Genomic DNA, 25,220 nt, shown 5'->3' with positions numbered 1-25,220 from the left:
TTCTGACCCCAGGATGGCAAACGGAACTGCCGGCTGCAGGTGAGAATCTATGCCCAGGAGTCCAACGCACAGCTGGGGTGGGCTGTGTCCTTGCCAGCAAGGATGGCACAAGGGGACACAGCTTCCACTGTATCAGTGTGCCCACAGATGGCTTGGGCAGGGACACCTGTTTGCCCGCAGCTTGCTGTCTCCTGGAAGAGGAGCAAGAATCCGGTAGTTCGGAGACCCCGCCCATAGCGCTGGTCCTAACCTGGAAACTGCAGCAGTCTGTCGGGCAGGGCGCTGACAAGTGTCAGGGCTCAGCATGGGATACTGTGGCTGGTTTGGCCACTGCTCCCATGCTGATCTTTAAAGGGGGAGGTGTCATGATTGGATGCCATCTTGTCATGAGCGATCGCCATTTTTACGCCAGAAGGAGCGTAATTGTACAACGCCATTCTGCCCTAATTGTAAATGTAATGGAGAAAGTGACCTTCCTTTGCCCTGGATTGTTGGGAGGACTGGGGGGTGAAGCAGGAAGGCAGATGGGATCTCCTTCCTTTGAAGTCCATGCTCGGTTTACAATACTGTTTCTGATATGGTGTGCAATCTACTCATCCTGTATTTTTATGTGGGTAAAAAGGTTATTGCAACAACCCTTGCTCATCTGTTGGAAACCTCAGAGGTTATCTCCTTCCCCCCTGCATCTATAAATCTTGTACTGAAGTCCAGGATCTCTGGCAAATGTCTTCCCAGACCAGAGAGATGTCAGGAAAGCAATTCCCTTAGACCTCTAGAATGACACCTTATTTGAGATAAGAATTAGCAGGGGGTGATTGAATGGCTAAATTGCTAAGCCTCAAAAGAGAAGTCAATTAGCCAGCCCCTGGGGATATCCTCAGGAAACCCCTGGACAAGGAAGATTCCTGAGGTGGGGGCTGTGATTGTGTGTGTTTTTGCCAATCTTAAAAGTGTGTGTCTCACAAGACATGATGTTCATTTTCCTTGGAATGATACGGGTTCGATACCTGTCTCTGAAATGATCCAGTATCCGGAGAGGTTTCCACTCCAAATCCCGCTTCATGCTGTGTGTCCTTGAAGTGGTTTGTTTCTTTATTCCCATTTTGTTTTATTTTGAAACTGTTTTTACGTTTGACTTACCTATTAATCATATATCTTGTAACTTATGTTTTCTGTAATATACTGTAAGCCTTGTAGTGTTTTCACTTAATTAAAAAGTCATAATTAGTTCTGGTATCTGCTGTTTTCCAGCCCAAGCCTCTGACGAATTTGCCAGGGCGCTACCCTGTAACTCATAATTTGGTGTGTCGGCAGAATCAAAGCTGTCGCGGACTAAGTCCAAAAAGCTTACTTTGATTGGTGGCAAGCGGAATCGTGGTGAAATACGCACACGCTTGGGGTACTCAGTGAAAGTGTCACGTGGCCGGGATACTCAGATTGTCGTATCTGGGGAATCGCCGACTAGGGTCGTGACAGACAGGACCAGTAATGTCACCATCAGGGGCAAAATAATATGAAGCAACGCTCTTATATTGCATTCCCGGACTCTGCTGCACAATAAGACAATGAGTCCTTTTTATTTAAGGCATCGTTACACTTGAGAAATCAGAACCTAGTTGGCAACAGTCCCGAATTTGCTGAGAATGTGTCACAAGATCTAAGCTGACGCCTGCTTTAAATTGGGCCAGATTTCAAGTATCACCGTGCACGTTTGGCATGTGCCGCCACAATATTAGTGGCAGCGGGAGCGACTACGTGGCATTGAGAGGGTGGCGACAGTGTTAGAAGGGTGCAGTTGACCCGGTCAACTGAGTAGTAACTGGACCGTTATACTTGTGGGTCGTACAGACCCCAAAATATGGCGTCCTGTTGCCTGCCTGCACGGCTACACTAAAGACTTGTGCTCTTCGCTGTACAGCGAACTATAATGCTTGCTGAATTAGGCCCTTTGTACACTTATCTTTTATTAGTTTCAGTTAAGAATGCAATACCTTCTTCTTATATATCAGTGAAAGTGGTTAGAGAGGCAAGAATTGTGCTTAACAACTGTCTGCTGTATGGGGGCGGCCATTTTGTGGTGGTCCTCAGCAGAGGAACGGAGCCGCCGGGACCAGCGCGAAAGGTAAGGCTGCGGGGGATTGGGGGGGTTTGAATGGGCGGCGGGGGGGCGCCCAAAACATAGCTACGCCGCTGTACAGGAGCATGGTATCTGTAAGCCTCCATAAATTAAAATGTACCGTGTCTGGGCTGGTGGCTGCAGGGCGCGGCATTCTGTTAGCTGTAGCGTGTGTATGGACTACACTGACCAGGATACATCGCGCCAGAGGCTACTTCCGTCCAGCGCGCTGGTTATCTGAGCCACATGAGATTATGGGCAAATCGGAGAAGGTGCAGTTTCCATTACAGTCTGTGGCAGGTGGTCTCTCGCGATTTGGTAAAGGTAGGACTTGATTCCTTAAGGTGCCCATACACGTTACAATTATTGTATACAATATTGTATACAATATCGCATCTCATCCGATCTCGGTTTTGCGATAAGATTAGATGAGATGAGATCTAGTACAAAAAGTATGTGCAGCACATACTTTTTGTACTAGATCTCATCTAATCTGATGTCATCGCAAAACCGAGATGCGATGAGATGCGATATTGTATACAATATTGTATACAATAATTGTAACGTGTATGGGCACCTTTACACATAAGCTGTTCTTGTATGAACATACCTTTTATGAGGTTTTATGTTCATGCAGGTTCTTTTGCAAAATGGATCTGCCTTCCCCCACTAGAGAGGAGAGTGCCCCTGTGAGGTGAGCCCTGTTTGTTTATTTGTTTGATAGGAAGGATAGGATTATTATTTATTAAGTATAGTGACAGGCTTTCTTTATTCCATAGTGTGCCGGAGGGTGATGTACAAACTGGAGCTAGAAAGAAGTCCGTTGAAAAGAAGCATAAACAGACATGCTGCATGGATTGTGACAACAAGTTTGATTTTGTACAGGGCAAAACTCTATGTGAACAGTGTGAAGTACAGCCTACAAGCAGTGACAGTAGGGATGGCCATTGACCATCGATGATTCCAAATCATCGATGGTTCATGGCCGATGTCGAATACTTTTGCCATCGATGGGGGAGAACCAGATGGTTTCCCTCCATCGATGGAACAGCGAAACAATGTTTTGCTTTTTTTTTCTTCTTCTTCAAAGTGCCGAGACACGGAGCATAGGACAGTTTAATCATATAAGTGGCTAGGCATGTATATCAGCTCACGAAGGTGGGCATCACCGGTCCAGGTGGGTCCACGCACCACTTTATGATTGACTGTCGTAATTATATGAATGGGGCAGTTGGCCCAATTATTATTCCCGTAGGCGGCAGAGTAATCGGCTTTGCCTTTTGTGCTGTGGTCAGGAATAGTGGCAAATGGTCGATCCCTGACCATTGACGGGTAGTTGGCCCAATTATTGGGGTGGAGTAATCAGCTCTGCCATTACCGATTGGGTCAGGGATAGTGGCAGATGGTCGATCCCTGACCATTGTGGGGCAGTTGGCCCATTAGTAGATTTGAATTTAATGTTGGTGTTATTTGAAAAGGATAGGGGCAGAAGGCAGATCATTAATTTTAAGGTGGCCAAGGATAGTGGCAGATGGTCAATCCTTGGCCATCATGGCAGTTGGCCCCCCTTTTTCTTATTTGAATTCTATAATTTTTTTGCATACATTTTTGTCCATTATTTAACCATTCTTCCTGCCGCCACCTTAGTTTAGAGGAAGGGACCTTTTATTAAGAGTTAGTTATAAATAGGCCATCCTCTTCAAATAAATAAAAAGCCGACCCCTTTCATGCCAAATGCAGTTGTCCGAGTCTTTATTTTTAGATAAGTGGGTATGAATGACGCGTGCATGCATCTGACCGTGTAAAGGTGTCCATACACTAGTAAGATTTATCTTCAGATCTGGCTGGTTGGAACAAAAACATGGTTAGGGATGAGTGACAGTTTGTCAGTTTTACAGCATTTCCAAGCAAATGGTCAACTGTCATTTACTCTCATCCATAACAGGTTTTTGTTCCAACCAGACAGATCTGAAGATAAATCTGCGTGTGTATGGCCACCTTAACGCTTAATAAAAGACCGGTGAAGAATTTCTCTCCCCTTCATCTGCACGCTAGCAAGGGAGCATGGGCTGCGGGGGTGGGGCATCTGAATCATGCTCATGGTCCCAATAACCTATCATCATACAGCGCCGCAGCAGAACATATAGGAAACGGATCTGATATTTGAACCTGCAGAGTGTTTCGGGAATGTCCAGGATGGATGCTAGAAATAGCAGCTTCTCAGCCTAGGATTAGATTAAGTTTAGAGGAAATCAATAGTAAAATGAGTTTAGTGAGAGCTGGTGTGTCCCTCGGTCATTGAGAAATCTGCTCACACATTCAGACCAGATCAATGGGGAAATGCTATTACTGGGGGATATTCTGCCATTGATTTGTGCACATGCTGCACACATAAGGAAAAAGCATATTGAGGGCAGTTATGACACCTGAAACCAATAAGGGGTAAATTGGTGAGTGCGTCTAAAAATAAAAATAAATGATTCTGCCTATAGCAACCAATCAGATTCTGGGTGAAATTTAATAGGATGAGAGATTCAGAAAGTGAGAAATTTGGTAAGAAATATCCAGGTTTTTTTCTTATTCTTTTTAAAGCAGCAATCATTTATTAAATATTATTTTTAAATTTACCCCTAAGAATTTCTTATAAAAAATTGTGGTAGAAGAAATGGCGGCTATGATGTGACTGGTTGCCACGGGCAACTCCATGTCCCCTAAATATCTGTAAAACCATTGGGGTCGATTCAGGATTGCACTTTGCGAATGGCATTAAGCCGCTCGCTAAGCAGCGAACTGTACTGAATCAGGCCCATTATCGCTTCATGTTAACCTGTATACAGCGGTTGGTAAGCTGTGGTCTTATGTAGTGTACATCACAGCACATCATACATGGATACTCTCGGGGCAGCTGCGTAACTATAGCACCGCAGCCCCCGCCCCCGCTGTGCATGTGGGGGCGCCGGGGACTGCGGTGCTATAGTTACACCCCCCCAATCCCCCACAGACTTACCTATCTCGCTGGTCCCGGCGGCTCTGTTCTTCTGCTGAGGACCACCACAAAATGGCTGCCCCCATATAGCACACAGTTCTCTGAAACTGTCTGCTGTATGGGGGCGGCCATTTTGTGGTGGTCCTCAGCAGAAGAAGAACGAAGCCGCCGGGACCAGCGCGATAGGTAAGGCTGCAGGGGGGGCAAGGGATTGGGGGTGCGGGGGGGGGGGCGCCCAAAACATAGTTACGCCACTGTCTCGGGGGTTGTCCAGAGAAGTAGGCGGACCCGGGGCTTGATAAAGGGTCTCTGGCTTGATAAAGGGTCTCTTGCGTTTCATCATCCGGCATCTCTTGGACGGCCTTGGTAAAAAGTCAGCATGTATGCAACAAACCCTAAAAACAAATATCTAATAAACCTGAAATAAGTGTGCGACAGATTGTATAGAATTTTAGAGCATGTAGCCTTATCAGTCTCCTGGCTGCATGCTATTGCTCTCTGTTATCACACTGTTATCAGATTTACAGAGGCTTCTGAAACGTCTTTCAGTTTGTTGAGCTAAGGCGGCCATGCGTAGGTGAAAGGTGATGATGGAATTAGCGGGGATTGTTTGGGTCATGGTCCGTTTAGCACAGAGATGACTAGCTGAAGATTTGCGGCTCGGAATAGTTTTGGTGGCCTCTGCTCCCCTAGAGGTGCCACCATCCCAGTTCATCATTAGCCTTAGGAGGAAGCACCAACTTGTTCTCTGTGTTTGGGGTCTGGGGATTCCAGGAAACATGGAAACTCAAGGATACCACTAAGCCTTTGGGAGCAACAAAGTACCATCCAGCGCTCTCTTGACTTTATCACTCTCTAAGGCTTAGTATAGCTCTCTGCAGAGCTTGGTACACAGAGGGTTATTCAAACCTGATTGCAAAGCTGCTCTTTTAGTAAATGGATAAAACCATGCTGTGCTGTAGGTGGGGCTGATGTAACATGTGCAGAAAGAGTTAGATTTGGGTGAGGTGTGTTCATACTGAAATCTAAATTGCAGTGTAAGAATAAAGCAGCCAGTATTTTCTTTGCACAGAAACAAAATCCCCCCAAATCTAACGCTCTCTGCACATGTTCCATCTGCCCCACCTGCACTGCAGAGTTGATTTCGGGACCTTCTAACCCCTGGTAAATAAGTTCACCGAGTATTTCTGTGTAAAGGCTAACTTGTGATGACACAAATACTTCCATTCAGTTTTACTGATTTGCTCAAATTTAGCCCAATTTCCAACATCCCTGATAGCCATTACTCGTGGTGATAAGGATTTCACTCCTCCTGTGACAGCTGCATCATTAAACTGCTTTCCGGTGATTACCAACACCTGTTCTCTCCCAGGGATCCCATGGGCAGATGTGTGTAGGAAACTGAAACCGTTGATGTTGGTGCACACACTCTATAAAGGGACCAGCACTGTGTTCTGCATTCCAATGAGGTCTTTAAAAAATTTGCCATGGAGTCCCCAAAGTTCTAAAGACCCCCCCCCTTTCTCCTTTCTAACCACTGTGCTAGTCTTTGGTTATTAGGGAGTGGCTGTCTGGCTGAACAAATGCCTACATGAACCAATAAATCCCATTTTGGGACGGTCAGGCCCTATAGAGGTGATTTGTGCCCCGCAGCAGCTGCAACAATGCTATGTACACCTATGCAACATGGTATTGGGTCGATACGTCAGGAGTATCTAGGTCGGCAGTCATTGGGTCAGCAAAGACAAGCAAACGGTCGACAATGGCAACTATTGACATGAAAATGTGTTTTTTCTTTTTTCAACGTTCATACTTTAGCATCCATTTACGGGTGTGGTATGACGGCCAGCCAGTCCTGGATTCTGTCGGTCAGTATACTGCATACCCGACCGCCGGACTCTGACAAGGGGGCGGGCTGTCACAAAGAAGTATTTTGCGGGCTCCCTGCGCTCGCCACTCTGCAGGCCCGCTACACTAGCCACAGCTTTTATTCTGCCTTTATGGGGGACCCCCCACGATGAAGAATAGCCCCCGTCATTCTGGATCCCAACTGGCAGGCAGTTGAACAGTTGGGATTTTGATGTTTGTATACTGACCATCGGGATCCCGATTTTGGGGCTTTCATCCAGCCCCCCCATGGACTCTGATTGGGAACTGTACAGTGTGACGAGTGCAGCGGCAACAAAGCATGGCAAGCAAGTGAGCCATCAGAGGGTACGGATGCTCGCTTGCTACTGTAATTTAGTCCACATGATAAAAGCTACCAAAAAAAACACTCATGTTGACCTTTTCCATGTTAAGCTTTGGCTTGTGTCGACTATTTGTCACTGTCGACCCTAGATAGATAGTTAAGTCAGATTGGCGCAAGTGAAAGAGTGATGGAAATGTGGTTGACCGTAGCAAGGTTGACACAAGTTGTTTTTTTTGTGCCGGTCCACTTGTTTTGTGGACATAGAAATAGATTATAATAGGGTAGCAAGGGGACACTGTGCGCATATACAGTGTCCACAGGGACCCCTCTGATATTAGACCGGCAAAAAAATGCATATCAACTTTTGGAGTGATAAAATCCAGTGTAGCTCACAGGAAACAGGATATTGTTGCCAATAGCAACCATTTTTTTTTATAATGGAAGAATCTGGTTGCTATGAGCAACAGGTGTTTTTTTTTTTTTTTTTTTTTTTTTTAATATATATATCTGTTTCCCCCACTGACCCTTATGCATTGCACAATGCCTGGATGCTAGGGAATATGTTTAGTAAAGTGCAGGTTCATCGAAGATTAATCGCTTTTCTATGGGCAACATCGCCACCTGTACTTTAATAAATATACCCCCTAGTATTGTATACACACAGGACCTAGTTTAGTAACTTGCTACTGGCACAGTGTTTGTTACCCCGGCACTGACTGTTCCTTATGTTGCTCATGGTGACAGCCGTTGATCTTGGCTTTATTAATCTTGCAGCTGACAATGTGTATCCTGAGGTTGGCTTCCAGCAGTAAAACCTTTGACCGCATGTCGTTAGCTTGTCAGAATCTTGTTATGTGGGCCCTGGAGGGATTTTCCTGGCTTGGAAAATATGTTCCACATTACCTGGATCCCTGCCCACCAGGCCCCAAACACCCCCCCCCTCTCCCCGCCCCCAACATTCACTCCATCAAGATACACAATAGTGGCAGAGTTCAGTAACGTCTATACGCTGATCTTTGAAGTGAGTATGTAAGAACCATCAGTATCCCATAATGAGCGCTAAGGGTATACCCTGCATTCCGCAGACAGAGCTTTTGACCTTAGAATTCACCCTGAACTTTTATTTCATTCAAGTATGTGGACGGAGTGCAGATTCCACTGTTGTCCAGTGACACTGTCACCTGATGATGGCAACTCAGGTGTCCCTACAAATCCTGAGCACACCTGTGTGCTATTCGCATGAGCTCGGTTTGGTTCTTCCGAGACATCCCACAGGTGGATTCAGTTTTTGTGGTACTTGTGTAGTGTCACGGCGGCAGCTTTACGCCGTCAGCGTAGGATTCCTGTCAGAATTCCTGTCAGAATCAGCGTAGTGTTCCCGCGGCCGCTTAAGCGTCCCTGGCTATGTTATCAGCGTAGGCTGGCTCTGTGTAACTACCGTACTGTTGCCGGGAACTGCATCTCTGTCCCCGGCATCCCTGACAAGCCTACTCAGCGCCTCTCACACCGCCGGCACCAGCATGATCCCCTCTCTTTGGCAGAGAGGAGATCATGCTGGCGCCAGCGCAGAGGCGCTCCATCTGTTTGACACACAGGAGCATCTCAGACGCTCCAGCAATGACCCGCTCCTGCGTCTGAGTAGCTATTACAGCAAGGTACAGCACCCCTGTCTACAGGGTTAGGGGTTCTGTAGCGCCTTTTCAAACCCCCACTATCCATAGCAGCCCAAAGCGTGGATAACGCATCAAGCCCGGTGAGGGGAAGCGATATGCGTCCTCCCGACCTTTTCATACCCCCACTATCCACGTCAGTGTGGAGTTGATTTATATATAGTGTGGCGAGCGGCCGCATACTACCTTACATGTAATCCGTGTCCCCTTGCGGGTCTCGCTGCGCTCGCCACACTATATAAAATCAACTCCATGCCGACGTGGATAGTGGGGGTATGAAAAGGTTGGGAGGACACAGAGATGCCGTTCCCGGCAACAGTACGGTAGTTTCACGGCGGATTATTGGATTGTATGGATTATTAGGTTGAAAGCATCTATCGGCCACTATATGTCATCTGATAGTAGGTCGACACATTTAAAAGGTTGACGTGCCTAGGTCGATATTGTCAAAAGGTCGACGTGGAAATGGATGACACGTGAAAAGGTCAACTCGCGGTATTCACGTTTTGGATCTGTCGACATAGCCACCGTATAAGCATGCCGCGTCCCCTCGTGCTTTGGGCACGGTGCCAAGCACGCTATTACCATATATATCCCCCCTCAATGCCCACTTGGATGGTCAAGTAAGAACAAGTTTGTTTAAAAAAAAAAAAAAAAACTTGCGTCAACTTTTCAAGTCGGGAAGTAAGTCACATGAGGACGGAACACCCTATAAAACCTATTTCTGCAAATTTTTAATTCTTTTAATACCATCACTGAATAGTCTGGATAAAAAAACGATGATCGGTGCCCTGGAATCTCTGAACCGCTACGCAGGAGGATTGATTTGTGTCTGTGAAGGTGGAGAGGTTCTCGCTAAACGGATCTCTTTCCATTTTGCAGATCAATCCTCCCCCTTAAGTGCTTTATGTACCTCTTGGGGAGGGCGATGATACAATTATGTACTTTTAAGCTGTTTTAATAGTGTCTGGGTCCATTCCAAGACATCCATGAAACAGGAGGTTGTGTATTCAGAAGATTGGCCAAAGCCCCGGTTCCTTTCCAAACTCCCTTTATGCGGCTGATCCGCTGCGCTGGGTCTAGAATACAAAGAACATTAAGTTTTTGTTTAGTTTTTTTTGTTTTTGTTGCTAGCGAATATTTTTGGTTGACAAAAACACGTCTGTTGCTAGTGATAGTGGGTTCTCATATCCACAGTGAAAACAAGCGTATTAATAAAATTCCAGGATACGGCCACTGGGTGATCCTAAGCTTGTTGTTGACACAAGCATTCGGTCGACATGTGCTTTTAACTTTTTCTTTTGCCGACATGTGCTGACACGCGGTATTTCATGCCCTACCATACACTACGGCGTGGTGGGAGAATAAAATAGTGTGCCCAGTGCAACGAGGCACCGTTTCCAGATCTCCTCACGGAATCACAAGTGAAGTAATTAGCTCCAACTGTGGATCCTTTAAAATGTAGGTTGTCGGTGAAATGTGAACTCTCGAGGACCAGAGTTGGCTACCACTGGTCTACCCAATGACCCATGCCCGGAATTCCTAGGTGCCCTCTAGCACAGGGTGCATATTGGATATATACGGGTGTGGATCAGTTGGTCACCAGCAAGTTGTTAGACAGTGATTAGGTCGACAGGGTTATTAGGTTGACATGGGTTAGGGCGACAGTCAAAAGGTCGACATGGGGTCGAATGTCGACAGTCGACATGGACACATGTTTAAGTGCACCGCGCTAATCTAACAACTAAGCATGCGCACTGAGGAATTGGCGTATGGGTCATAAACGCAATGTGGCCTGAGGTTGACTGACAGGAAGTTGTCATTTGGGGGGTAGAAACCTGATTTTTTTTCTGTATGTGGCTGAATAAACATAGGTGCGCCCAGGCATTTATGCGGAGCGTCTGTGACATCAGCAATGACCACTTCCACCCTGCCTTAGTCATTGATTAGTGGCAGCCCCAGACCTACTGTCTCTTTGATGTTTCGGGTTTTGCGTGTGGATCTGCGAGTGGATCACGGTTAATGATCCATTCGCAATTTTGCACGTGGCGGTTTTTTTTTCTGTCTTGGTGGCTTTCTCCGCGCAGTCCATTGTGATTTTCTCTGATTAGTGATCCATGCCAAATTAGACCCTTAGATCATTTTTTAAATTCATTTAGGGCATGGGTCCTCAAACTGTGGCCCTCCAGATGTTGTGAAACTACAAATCCCAGCATGCCTTGCCACAGTTTTGCTGTAAGGGAGTGTTAAACTGTGGCAAGGCATGCTGGGATTTGTAGTTTCACAACATCTGGAGGGCCACAGTTTGAGGACCCATGATTTAGGGGCTTGAGTGTACTTTGACCACCGCGTGAAACTAGTTGTGGACTGTGACATCCGACTTGTTGCTAATATCCATACTGGTGCCTTGTGATCTAGTCAAATTTGTTCTCAAAATGGGCAAAACCATGTACACTGCAGGTGGGGCAGATGTGACATGTATAGAGAGTTAGATTTGGGTGAGTTATTTTGTTTCTGTGCAGGGTAAATACTGGCTGCATTATTTTTCCACTGCAATTTAGATTTCAGTTTCAGCACACCCCACCCAAATTTAACTCTCTCTGCACATGTTACATCTGCCCCACCTGCAGTGCACATGGTTTTGCCCATTTTGAGAACAAATTTGTACTGCGATCAGATCTGAATAAAGGCCAAAGTTGTGAAAGTGTTGCTGAACAAGAGTCAGCTGCAACTGTCCGTCCACCTATTCCCTTCCAAATGAGGCAGAGTGGTCAAATAAAGCCTGATCATTGTTCTTTGTGGGTTGCTGCAGATTGCAGGTATGACACACGGAAATTTAATAAACATAATAATGGATGTATAAATGCAATTAAGCATAATAACACATAAATAGCCCTGAGCTAGCAATTACACTTGGCGATCATGCGCTCCAAATTCCATTTGTGTGAGCTGACGATCGGCATAAAGGCATGTGCTTGGGGTAGAGAGGACGCTGGCCTTAAAGTTTTGCAATCTACATGAAGAGAACGGATGACCTCTGCTTTAATAGGTTTTGTGGCTGTTTTTATTACAACATAATTGACAATTCACAAAAAAATCTACCAACGAATAATACTCGCTTGTCCCTGAGTGTAAAGCTGAGTACACACTAATGTGATATGCTCCAGTCCACGTTAACGATTTCATGTGAACTCTCTGGAGCTCCGGAAACAACAATCTAGTGCAGGCTTGTCCAAAGTTGGCCCTCCAGATGTTGTGAAACTACACATCCCAGCATGCTTTGCCACAGTTTTGCTATTAGAGAATACCAAAACTATTGCAAAGCATGCTGGGATGTGTAGTTTCACAACATCTGGAGGGCCAACGTTGGACATGCCTGATCTAGTGCATACACACTGACCGATTTAACGAACCATAAAGATAACGATATACTGTTTGATTTACCAGGGACCATCTTGTTTTATGAAAATACCATTCTTGTTCATCACTAGCGTTCACACTGTTTACACACTGAGCGATAATAGTCAACAACATAGGCTAAATTTGACTGGGGGCAGTACGGATGGTGTAATGGTTAGCATTACTGCCTCACAGCACTGAGGTCACGGGATCGATTCCCACCATGGCCATAACTGTGCGGAGTTTGTATATTCTCCCCGTGCTGCGTGGGTTTCCTCCGGGTGCTCCGGTTTCCTCCCACAATCCAAAAATATACTGGTAGGCTAATTGCCTCCAAACAAAATTAACCCTAGAATGTCTGTGTGTGCATGTACATGTGGTAGGGAACATAGATTGTAAGCTCCACTGGGGCAGGGACTGATGTGAATGTTGAAATATTCTGTGTAAAGCGCTGCGGAATATGTGTGCGCTATATATGAAACTGTGAATAAATAAATATTTTCAAACGATAGTGAGGTCTTTAACACCCCCGCAGGAGCGCGCGTTGTTAGCCATATAGTGGGTACATACTAAACTATATGCCCAATAATTTGTTAATGAAATCATTATATACATATTGTTTGTAGCCAGGTGTTATTTTATAATCCTTTTTTATACACTAAGGGGTAAATTTACAAAGATGGGATTTGTATTGAAGATGGGATGTTGCCCATAGCAACCAATAATATTCTATCTATTATCTTCTAAAAGGTGCTAAATAAGAAAAAGAAGAAAACTATGATTCATTAGAGCTCCTATCCTAGTAATCTACCCCTAAGCATTGTAACTTTATTTGTCATATTGAATTCTGCCTAATAATGTTCTGTCTTTATGTTCTTAAACATTGCACATGACAGGCTTAGTTTTATCATTGCTACCACGTGAAGGTAGCCAGGCAGGCCTGTGGCTCTCCAGCTGTTGTGAAACCACAAGGCCCTTCCATAGTTTGGGTTCCATAGGTGGGAATGCTAACACTGGAGCATGCTGGGATGTGTAGTTTTACAACTGCTGGAGAACCGCTGGGCCAGATCCTGGCCCAGCGGTGTCTGGTTAATAAAGTTTGTACCTGCATTCTGGGATTGGTTAGGGAGTAACTGAGAAATTCCTCGGAATACCGGAACTAAGGGGCCTACTTATCACTAACCGTGTATAAAATGTGGTTGAGACATGAAAATTCACCCTCAAATCGAAGTATTTTCATAAACATTCTGCTGGGATGGCGCCTCTGAAAACGCTCTATACATGGAATCGCTTGAAACAAAAAGCATTGGGACAGGAAAGTATCTGAAAGATCCCTCTCCAGTAAAATATGCACTTCTCGGGACATGGCAGAACCTGTGTTGCAGAGTAAGGGCGGGATGTATTACAATACATCGCCGCCCCCCCCCCCCCCCCGCCGCGATGCTGCCACATATGGAGGCCCCCCGCAATACCTGTACACCGGTGTGCGGGGGGTCTCCGTCACCTCCCTGCCGCCACGCTCTCCTCTCACGCTGGGGACAGCTATACATGCTGTCCCCGGCGCTTCCTCCTCCCCCCTGCAGCCGGAAGGATGTCCGGTTGCTTCACTAGGGGGAGGCAGGGCTTACCTTCCGGGGTCCAGGAGGACCCTTCAGGAAGGTAAGCCAGAGGGGGTGTCGACGAGGCGGTGGGTTTGCGTCGGCTGGCGGCGAAAAGAAGCCCATAGGCTTCTATAGGGTATCGCCACCCAAAGGTGGCGATACCCTTCAGTGCGGTATCATTTTTGATACATTGGAAAATGCAGTAAAACCGGGGTTTTACCGCATTTTCCATTTGATACATCTCGCCTTAACACAGTAATAAGAGATCAATTAAGCCAGGAGTCTCATTATTCAGGCTGGTACATGGAGTAACACACACCTGAGATCTTGCGCATGAGCAGTAGCGCACTTGCGATGAAGGTCTGAGCTCTCGGCAGAGGCCAATTTCTTCTCAAATGGACAAAACTATGTGCACTGCAGGTGGGGCAGATGTAACATGTGCAGAGAGAATTAGATTTGGGTGGGGTTTTACTTCAAAGTGAGATCTATATCGCAGTGCAAAAATAAAGCAGTCAGTATTTTCCCTGCACAGAAACAAAATAAGTCACCCAAATCTAACTATCTGCACACGTTACATCTGCTCCACCTGCAGTGCACATGGTTTTGCCCATTTGAGAAGGAATTTGCCTCTGAGGGTGAATCAGAATAAGGCCCAAAGGAAGATGGGTTTGATTGCTCTGCTTGGAACGTATCTGACACTTTCGCAGCTGCTTTTTTGGTCGGAAATGGAGATTATCTGCTTGTTATGTACTAGGGAGGCTTAGATTTTGCAGGGATCCCGAAAAAACTTGGTGTTGATTCTTCACAACATATCGCACAGTCCCGAACGGGGATTGTTGTGACCTCTGCCCTACGATTGGGCAGAAAGGGTGTACTGATTGGGATTATAAATCCATGTACATGATGTGTGCGACACCATTAATACTGTGCCAATTGCCATGGCCTCCCAATTTTCTCTCAGATGGGATCAGATTAGCTCTTTGTGTCCAGTCTATTTTTGGTGTGCAATAAGCAGCATTGCGTGTTTGATGCCCGCTCACAATGGTGTATTCTTGCCATGTTTTCATTCTTTCGTATGTTATCACCACATTCCAAACAAATGATCCTTTTGGCGAAGTCGGAATATCTGCATTCCAGTTGTTGGCCTACGTCACTATCTGCTAGATGTCTGTGACTCTGTCCTGTCACCATGGGAATCTCCACAAGTCAGGGGTCGGGACACCATCAATCTTCGCTGGAAATATGATGACCCGGCAGCTGTTTGCATGAACAGCGCCTTGTCCCTGAGTTGAGGCGGGAAACAGATATTTATGGTGGAAGGCCCAGGACGTAGAATGCATTAAGGGCCAGATGTTTCTCATTTATGTTTCTGCTGTTTTCAGATTATTAACCGTGAGGGAATTTCTTGGAGTACGGTGTTTTGTTCCATTGTATATACAGGACGCACATTCCATATTTAGCCGATATGCCAAAAGGTGACTTATCCATTGAGTGTGCAGCGAGGACGGGTTTATATGGGGGCAGGAACCAAACGTAAAGTTCTTTCAAGAATGAGTTATTATTTTTTTCTGATTTTTAGTTGCCTTTTCTCTTGTGTTCATTACTGGTTATACATTATTACTATGCCTGCGTTGCGGTCCTTGTAACAGCTGTTATCTACCCCCACAGCTATAATCACTTAACATATGTAGTAACATTACTAGTCTCATTTCTTATTCATAAATATAGGCGGGGTAAGAGGTCAGCTTTTATTTAAAAAAAAAAATATATATATATATATATATATATATATATATATATTCTCACTAAAATCTTGGCATTGCAGGCTTTTCCACAGGATTTACTGACAGGGTACACTCCACAGCACCCAACGTACTATTACTGGCCTATCGCCCAGCTGCTTTTCAGTATTGGGAGCAATGACCTCCTACCCTGGGCACACACCTAACAGGAAGCCACAGGTGTTGCTAATCAGCCAAACCTTGGCTACATCAGTGATTGGACTGGATCTTTTCCTGCTTTTCTGTGACAAAAAGATCAATTATTAAGCCCCCCCATCCACTACGCAGACGTATCTGAAACTACAAATCTCTTCAGACTTCCTAAACTCTGGAATCTGATCTGACCCTGGGGTAATTTTTCACTCTATTCACTTCCAATACATCTGATCAATTCTATGTTAAACCCAGATTTGCCTACTTTTAAAGTCTCCTCTCTGGGAGAAGCCCGAGGATTTTTTCATCAGATGTATCTGAAGCCCTGTACACACACATCGATTTGCTTTTGATTCAATGTTAGATTCGATTTTCTATTAGATCTGGTGTTAGATCTTTCCATTCGATTTGGCATTAGATCTGTACTTTTGCATTGGATATCGAATTCGATATTCATTCATGGTACATTGTACTCATTCGATTTACTAGATCGAATTCGATATTTCTTTGGCTGCACAGAAGATTTTTCTGTTCGATTTTGTGAAAACGGGAGCGCGCATCGAATCGAATGCAGATCGGAAGTGACACAAAAACCATTCGATTTCGTTTAGGATTTGATTTTGCTTCTATAAGCAAAATCGAATCGAAAATCGGGAAAAATCGATGCAGGTGTACAGGGCTTGAGACTCAGCCGCACATCTGATTTGAGGGCGCTCAAATTTGGCCTTTTTTTCATCAGATTGGTCTGTCAGTAGCACAGCAAATGTGCAGTGGTATCTTATGAATATTAATTAATACTAATTAAAATTTGCATATATAAATGAAGAACAGTCATTTATTTTATGAAAATTTGCATAGTAAATGGAGGTTGTAAATTGTGACCTGTTTACTCCTACACTAATCAACTATAGAGAGGGAGGAGGTTTGGGGTGTTACCTTGGCCCAAAGTGACTGGCTGAGTCACAGGCCGCACTTCACTAATCCGCTACATAAATATACAGTATTTAAAATATATATGGCCAGCCTGATTGCCTTATGAGCCTGGTCTCCCCTATACAATGTGGGAAGGATTACCAGTATTGTGAAATGGGTGTTGGCCATTATGTCGATGGGAACTGTGTCATTGGCTGTCAGGCACGCAGACGTGTATGGATCATAGGATAAACAGGCATTAGGTCGATATGGGTTAGGTCGACAGGGTCATTAGATCGACACAAGCATTGGGTCGACATTGAGAAGGTCCACATGCGGTTTTTCACTTTATTTTTTTTTTTACCCGGATGTCGACCTGGACAATAAAAAAGTGCGCTCGCTCGTTGCGCTCACCATGCTTTGCGCACGGTGTCTCGCTGCGCTCGGTACATTATTTTATTCTCCCACCACGCCCTAGTAGATGGTACGGCATGAAATACCGCCTGTCGGCTGAAAATCAAAAGGTGAAAAACCACATGTCGACCTGACTGGTCGACCTTCTTGCATGTCAACCTTTAGTCATGTCGACCTAGTAAACCTATCCTGCTGCTAACGGGCCTTCACCCTCTCCGCAGGCAGAGCCCATGATCCAGTAGTCTGTAGGACAGCAGGAATCTCCAGGCTATATGTCCTCACATGTTTTCTGTGTCAATCTTACATTGTATAATAAGAATTATGTCCTGCTTCCCCCCCCTTCCAACGCTGCTTCAGCTCACTGCTGCTTGGGGGCATTTGTATGTGCCATTTTTGGACTTGGTGAATAATATATGATTGTTAATTATTAATCTCCTACCTACCCCCTTCTCTACAGTAGAATGTAGCAAGGACTTTTTGCAGTTCAAGAAATCCCCCCCCAAGGGAAATAGAGTATGGTAGATGAATGTTGTGCGATTAGAAAACTCATGACTTGGTAGCCTTCATGCCAGCTGTATCCGTGCGGGCGGTATACACCATTGTCTCATATAGGAGCGCTGGTGCACTTAAGTGGGGTACCCTAGCTGTACGGCGGCAGCACAGATTGCCTTAAATAAGATATAGCTGAGAAACTGTCGGCAGTAATTAAGTCGACAGCAGATGGTCGACACAAGCAAACGGTAAACCTGGAAAAGGTCTGCACACAAAAAGGGTGCGACGTGGGTTTTTCACATTATTTTGGGGTCAATGTCAACACCTGAGCATGATAAAATTGATCAGACCTCTTTTAGACTTTTTCTCCTTATTTTTCTTCTAAATGTTTGTGATGTCTGATGTTTCTCTTTTGCGCAGTATGGTATCGTATTGGATGCAGGCTCCTCCCACACGGCTCTCTTCATCTACAAGTGGCCGGCGGATAAGGAGAATGACACCGGCATTGTCAGCCAGCACAGTATGTGCGATGTGACCGGTAAGTGGAAGCTCCGCTATTGGCTAATGAGAATGCCTCGCCCTTTTTTTGGATCAAATGATCACATTTTAAATGTTTAGCTCAAATTGGTTGATTCAGGTTGGCGTGGATAGCAGCTAACGCCCACCTCCCTCGCCATCCGCCCCATGAAGTCTTCGACAACGCCCGCGTTAGCATGAGGACACCCAGGGTTTTTCTGGGTGCGCCGACCTAAGTGTTTGCTGCCAGCGTTCTGCTCCTATAATTGTATAATTTACAGGATAGGGCTCCTATTTAAATATTTGTGAGGTTATTCAGACCTGATCACAGGGCTGCAAATTCACAGGCTGGACGATTATCGATAAACTGCGCAAGCATACGAATAGTAGCATGTATGCGTGAGGACGCCCTGCAATTAAAATCCTGCTCTTTTTTTTTTTTTTTTTTTTTTTTTATCACAAGCAGCTTGCAAGGTGATTGACAGGTAGCCGGCATTTGTGGGAGGTAACTGGATGTTTTGTGGGAGTGTCAGGGAAAACGCCGGCGTGCCCAGGTGATTTAGGGTGAGTCATGTGACATCAGCTCCGGACCCGATCCGCCTGTTTCTATCGCAGCCGCTGATTAAGTCCTGGGCTATGCACAGATTGCACACACAGGGAAATCATTCCATGGTGAGCAGCTTGTGTATGGATTTGATGCTGATCGGTGTAATTTTGGCAAGCCGTGCACATCGATTTGCAGGCTTGCACAGGGCCGGATTTCACTCTGGCTGGGCGGCGATTACCTGATCGCAGGGTTCTGCAAATTAGTAGCACAGCGCGTCAGGTCTGAATAACCCCCTTGGTTATATAAGTTTCCAAGATGGGGGCAGGAATTTTAGAGATAGATAATGGGAAGAGGGGGAGAAAAAGAGATGGGGAAATAGAGGTGGTAGGGGTGGACACAAGACCTAGTGACGGGTCTGTAATAGTGGAATAAGGTAACATCCTGGCCATCAGGATGCAGGCAGAATACCGACACTGGAATCCTAACTGCCAGAATCCCAATTGTAAGTATGTGGGGGCAGGCTAGTCTGCGGGGTGTAGGTGGTGGTTTGGGGCAACTATGGTTAGGTTTCGGCACTAGCGGGAGACTTAGGGCTAGGCTGCGGGGAGGGTGGCTAGGGTTAGGCTGTGGGAAGGGTGGTTAGGCACTCAGAATGGATGGTTAGGATTTGGGTACTGGGGGAGGACTAGCGGGGAGGGTGGTTAGCGTTCTGCTGCGGGAAAGGTGGTTGGGGTTAGGCTGCGGGGAGGGTGGTTAGGGTTAAGGGCCCCATACATCAGCAATTAATTGTGACAATTTTCAGATATGGAGATGATTGCCACAATTAATTTTAGATGTGTGGGCTCCCCCTTTTGGCAATCCCAATCAAAATCGCCAATCGATTGCTTAATCAGGTTTTTAAACATGCTTAATAATCTGGTATTATCTGCGGATTATTTTTTATGTGTGGGCATTCCCAATTCGTCTTCTTCATCTATTTACATTATGAACAGCTGAAATGACAATCGATTGGGGCAATTTCCAGATATGAAGATGCAATCTTTAGATGTAAAAATCTGCCGATCACTGAACTAAATCTGTAATGTGTGGGCAAAGTCAGATAGATTGTAAAATCCATTTATCTGGCCAAAATATCCCTTTATCTGAAATCTATAAATTGTGATTGCTGATGTATGGGGCCCATTAGGCTCAGAGGAGGGTGGTTCGGGTTAGGCTGCAGGGAGGGTGGTTAGGCTCAGGGGAGGGTGGTTAGACACTCAGAACGGATGGTTAGGGTTCGGTGCTGGGGAAAGATTAGCGTGCAGGGTAGGAAGGTTAGGGTTAGTCTGTGGGGTGTAGGAGGTTGTGGTGGTTTGGGGCGATGAGAGTTAGGTTTCGACACCAGCGGGAGACTTAGGGTTAGGGTGGTAAGGATTTGGGTACTGGGGGAGGACTAGTGGGGAGGGTGGTTAGACACTCAGAATGGATGGTTAGGGTTCGGTGCTGGGGGAGGATTAGCGTGCAGGGTAGGAAGGTTAGGGTTAGGCACGAACAGAGTGAGTTAGGGTTAGGTTGTGGGGGGTGGTTTAGCTTGTTAGGTAGGGTTCGGCTGTGGGGGGAAGGTTAGGGTTGAGGTGCAACTGACAATTTTTTGATAGTCAGTTGCTCCCATACATTTCCAGGTTTCTGTTCCCACCAGATAGAAAATCTGTACGTGTGTACGCACCTTTAGGGGTTTATTTACTACGATGGGAGAATATTGAAGATGGGATGTTGCTTATATCAACCAATCAGTATCTACTTATTATTTATTTTGCACCTTCTAGATGATCATACAGTAGATTGGTTGCCCATAGCAACATCCCATCTTAGTAACTAAACCCCTTACAGCTCAACAGTGATTCTTTTTCTACACCCAAAAGAACAGTCTTGGATGCAGCCGGCCCCGGTAGTGTGACTTGGCCGGACATCCGAGTAAACTCCGATGTCTGATTTTCATGCAGTACATCCGATGCTGCGTCCCTGGACACAGCAGCTGGTGACAGGAGCCGGCACCGGACGTGTAACAGATGTTCTATAGCAGTCGCCTTTCAATTAGCCCCTATAACCCTGGATATAAGGTTTCTTTTACCTTTTTAACGGCCACCTTCTTGTTTCTCCATTAACCGCTCCCTCCTGATGGTTTTCAGAGCTTCCAGTCCATAAGAATGTTCCCCCCATTAAGTGTGCGATGACCTTGTCTTCATGCATCTGGTGTGTGTCTTCTTCTGCAGGCCCCGGGATATCCAGCTATTGGCAGAGCCCCCCAGATGCCGGGAAGAGCCTGGAAAAGTGCCTGAACCAAGCTGTGGAGGATGTGCCCCCCAGCCGACATTCCATCACCCCCCTGTACCTGGGGGCCACTGCTGGCATGAGGCTTCTTAAGTAAGTGTGGGCCAGGTCCAGGCATTAAGAGGTCTTTCGCTAGTCTTTAACATCATATTTCTGACAATACATAGACCTAATAAAACCCTGAGATCATTTCCCACAATGCTTACAAGTTAGTGGCAAGCCGAAATGTGTAGCGCACTAAAGCTTATGCATACCTCCCAACAGTCCTGATTTTAGCGGGACAGTCCCGATTATCAGGGCCTGTCCTGCTGTCCCACCCGCGGCCGGCAGTGTCCCGCGGTGAGGGGGGGGGGCTGTTGGGAGTCGTCCCCCCCCCCCCCCCCTGTCGGCTGCTAAGCAGCGGGGAATAATCGCTGTGCGCGTCTATCCCCGCAGCCAGGGGGCTGGGGGCATGGCTAGAGGCTCACAGAGCCTCTGGGTCATGCCCCCATAGCGTCAACATGGGGGTCCGTCAAAGTTGGGAGGTATGGCTTATGGAGCATTATTATTATTATTATTATTATTATTAATAATATCATTTATGTATATGGGGCATCAAGGGTTCCGCAGCGCCTGGCAATACATAGAAACATAGAATTTGACGGCAGATAAGAACCATTTGGCCCATCTAGTCTGCCCCTTTTTTACCCTTCAGGTAAACTCAACCCTTTTTAATCCTTATTTCTTTGTAAGGATATTCATATGCCTATCCCAAGCATGTTTAAATTGTTCTACTGTCTTAGCCTCTACCACCTCTGATGGGAGGCTATTCCACTTATCCACTGGAAGTGTGGATAGATGAGCCAAAAACAAGAAAATAACGAATTACAGTGCAAGGCAATTTAGGACAAGTACATGGTAAATAAAGACCCTTCCGTCAGGGGACAGGACACTGACGCAGTTAAAAGGTGGCTTGGGGGGGGGGGGCTATTTAGTGCGCTTTTATGTTTACTACTGGAGAACATCTGCTCTGGAGACCACCTATGGGGGTACTAGCCGGCTCTCTCCAGAACGGGGACATGTGTTTGGTTTTGCGCGACTCCCTCGTATAACATTCTGATTTACAGTCAGGCCGGGTTTAAAAGTTCATCCCAGTTTTTTCTCCCTCGATCCCTCCCCGCCTGCAGAACCTGACATCCCCGTAATGTGCGACGTGTTATTTATAGCACGAGATGATCTAGCGGAGGAAGGTTTCATGTACAGATTTCCTTTAATGGCAGCTGAGAACTCTACACGTTCTGTGACCATAACAATTATTATTTCAGGGGCCGTGTGTTTAAATTTATAGTGATGTTCGAGTCCTGTTGCTACTCCCAGTCTGAGGCCGGTTTCACACACTCCGGCTCCTGCCGGACGGCGAAATCCCGCACGGCCAGGGAGCCGTGCCGCACACATTAGTTGTGAATGGACACTATTGTGTCCATTCACACGGGACGGCCACGGCCTGGCCGCACGGCTGCAGCCGGATCCCGCCACTGGAAGGGACGGCTGCCGGGCTGTGGCCATCCCCTCCATGACAAAGTACTGTGTGCGGCATGGCTCCCTGGCCGTGCGGGATTTCACCGTCCGGCAGGAGCCGGAGTGTGTGAAACTGGCCTAAGACCAGCATTGGCCCAGCTGCTGCTACCCTGGCAGAGTTCTAGGGTTATAGTTAGTATGGAGAATGCTGGATTCAAGTCTGAAATTAAGGGCCTGATTCATGCCTGTTCGCTAGGCTGGTATGTTTACACCCTAACGTACAATGAAACACTGCATGCTGCCCGGCTGAATGCCTGCATCCCTCCCCTGGTGCCTGAATCTCATCACTAGCATGCAAGGGGATGTTTCCTAATACATCCCCTGGCATGCAGCCAAACAGAAGAGAAAGTCCGTCTAAACTTTATATTGGGGACTCTACACTTTGAGGTCAAACCCAGTGGCGCTAAGGGCAAAGAAGCTGGTACTAATTACCGGGCTGCTGGAGGGGCCTGTTGTGGCCTAGCTCCATTGCCCCTCCTTCCCAGCATATCTATATGCTCCTAAGGAGGGCCATCTTTCCAGTGATATCTTCAGGAAGATGGCGCCCGTACATTGAAAACAAAGGCTCTGTCAGTGGCAGGGTGTTCGATCTCTAGTGCACACGCTTCATCCTCCCAAATATTACTGGGAAGGAGGCGCTGGTCGAGGAGGAGGGACACACTTTCCACAATATAGGTAGGAAGCAGGTGCCCTCTCCTGCATCTCCCCTCTGCTTTGGCGCGCTAAACCCCGCAATTCACTCCTTTTTAGGCCACAATCCCCACCCCCCATTTATTAAAAGGGCCCAACGTGGCTCTTTACACCACTAGTCAAGCCCAGGGACAAGCGCTGCTTCAAATATATATCCCAAGGTATCGCTGTTGTCCATTTGAAAAAATATAGGCTCAATGGGGTATCTATAATGGATGCAATGTGTGCAGTGCACACAGGCCCCTGATTCCCCAGGTGCGCACACAGCACCTATCTTTTAAATACTTACTCCTCTGGAGTCCAGCATTGGATGCAGCAGGCTGCCTAAATCACTGGAAAAATGGCAGTGGTAACATTTTTTTTCTGGCACTCTGCTCATGCACAATGGAGTCTGAGTGCTCTAGTGCTCAGACTCCACACTGCTGTCAGAAAAATGGCTGCCACGCCATTTTTATGGAGATCTGCACATGCTTAGTAGGGTCTGAGCACTCTAATGCTCAGGCACTGCTACCCTGGCCAGAGCACAGAGGCCTTCTCTTAAATGCCCCTGTATAGGTTCTTACGGTAGCTGAAGAATTTAGTCAGTCTCTCATGTCCGCAGTGGTAATGGTGGAACATACAAGCTGTGGTGACATTACGTTTTTCACTGGAGCATTTTTATCTCCTTCCTCAGATAAAAGAAACCAAAACAAAATAATGAAACACTACACATATCACCCACTGTGGCAAATCTCAGAGTCTCTCACAGTAGAGATGGCTCCGCACATGCTCAGTAGAAGCCTCAGCGGCCATCTTGGTACAGGGCATGATGCTTCCTTTGAGGTGTAGCAACATGGAGTCTGCGTAATAGCACACTCCACTTTCATCAATTTTCCTTCATATAGAGACCTTAATAAGAAGCAAGATCATGTATATACTAACGTTCATTAACATTTACTTTTATAGCGCCAGCATATACCGTTGGTAATGTGAATCGAGGATAATGTAGTGGTCTCTTCTGTTTGCAGCTGGACTAATCAGAGTGCATCTGATCAGGTTCTGGAAGCCGTCGCCTCCAAGTTGAAGTCCTATCCTTTCAGTTTTCGAGGGGCCAAGATCCTTTCTGGTCAGGATGAGGGGCTTTTCGGCTGGGTCACTGCCAACTACCTCCTGGAAAAGTTTGTCAAGGTAATTAATACAACCAGAAAACAAACTGTGTTGCCCATTGACCTGTGACAGGGCATGTAAAAAATATATACATATTAATAACCTTAATGTGTGTACAGAATCACTATAGCACTAGTACTTGTTATATCTGTGGGCTACATGCAAAAGTGGACAGTATTTACCCTGCACAGAAACAATATAAATGTGTTTGCTCCCCCCAGGATAGCAACATGGTTTGTTCCATACACGACTGTGATGTATTAGGAGAATGTGTCCTCCTTGCTCCCAGCCGAATGAGGTACAATGGGGACTGATGTCAAACTCCAGTTGTGACCTTCAAATAATTCTGACCTCTCAGTGGGTACTTTGGCGCTACTTTTGGAATGCTACAAACCACGGCGTCCAGAACAATCTGACTAAAGTATAAGAGACCCGGCAAGCCAAAAACTATAACTAACGCGTTTCACCATGAATTTGTTTCATCAGGGGAATGTCATTAAAATTTAGTGGTTTCTGATAACAAATACAGGTTCAAGAGGTGGTTGTAATAGATTGTGTATGACCTCCAAGTCTTTACATAATACTTAAATACAAACTACTGTCTTCTTGTTATTATGGGATTTGTAGTTCTACAGCGGGAAGTGCTTTAGTTGCCTACCTCTTACATAGAGCATTTTTCATAGAGAGATATTCAGAAACATAGAATTTGACGGCAGATAAGAACCACTTGGCCCATCTA

At 46.1% G+C, this 25,220-nt stretch overlaps 1 protein-coding gene across 1 annotated transcript in view; it reads left to right on the top strand.

Annotated features, from left to right (window-relative positions):
* Positions 1–24,565, top strand: part of LOC146035292 (ectonucleoside triphosphate diphosphohydrolase 2-like) — a 36,673-nt gene extending 12,108 nt beyond the window's left edge. The window contains exons 2-4 of the mRNA XM_083158653.1: positions 18,136–18,253; positions 21,031–21,181; positions 24,343–24,565. Coding sequence (XP_083014779.1) covers positions 18,136–18,253; positions 21,031–21,181; positions 24,343–24,550 — 477 coding nt within the window. The 3' untranslated portion in view covers positions 24,551–24,565. The remainder of the gene's footprint in view (positions 1–18,135; positions 18,254–21,030; positions 21,182–24,342) is intronic.
* Positions 24,566–25,220: the final 655 nt, after the last annotated feature.

The sequence above is a fragment of the Crinia signifera genome, chromosome 9 (genome assembly GCF_055691185.1).
Source record: "Crinia signifera chromosome 9, ASM5569118v1, whole genome shotgun sequence".
In the NCBI taxonomy this organism is placed as follows: domain Eukaryota; kingdom Metazoa; phylum Chordata; class Amphibia; order Anura; family Myobatrachidae; genus Crinia; species Crinia signifera.
Note: the sequence above shows the minus strand (reverse complement) of the source record. Positions and strands in the feature narration are given on the sequence as shown.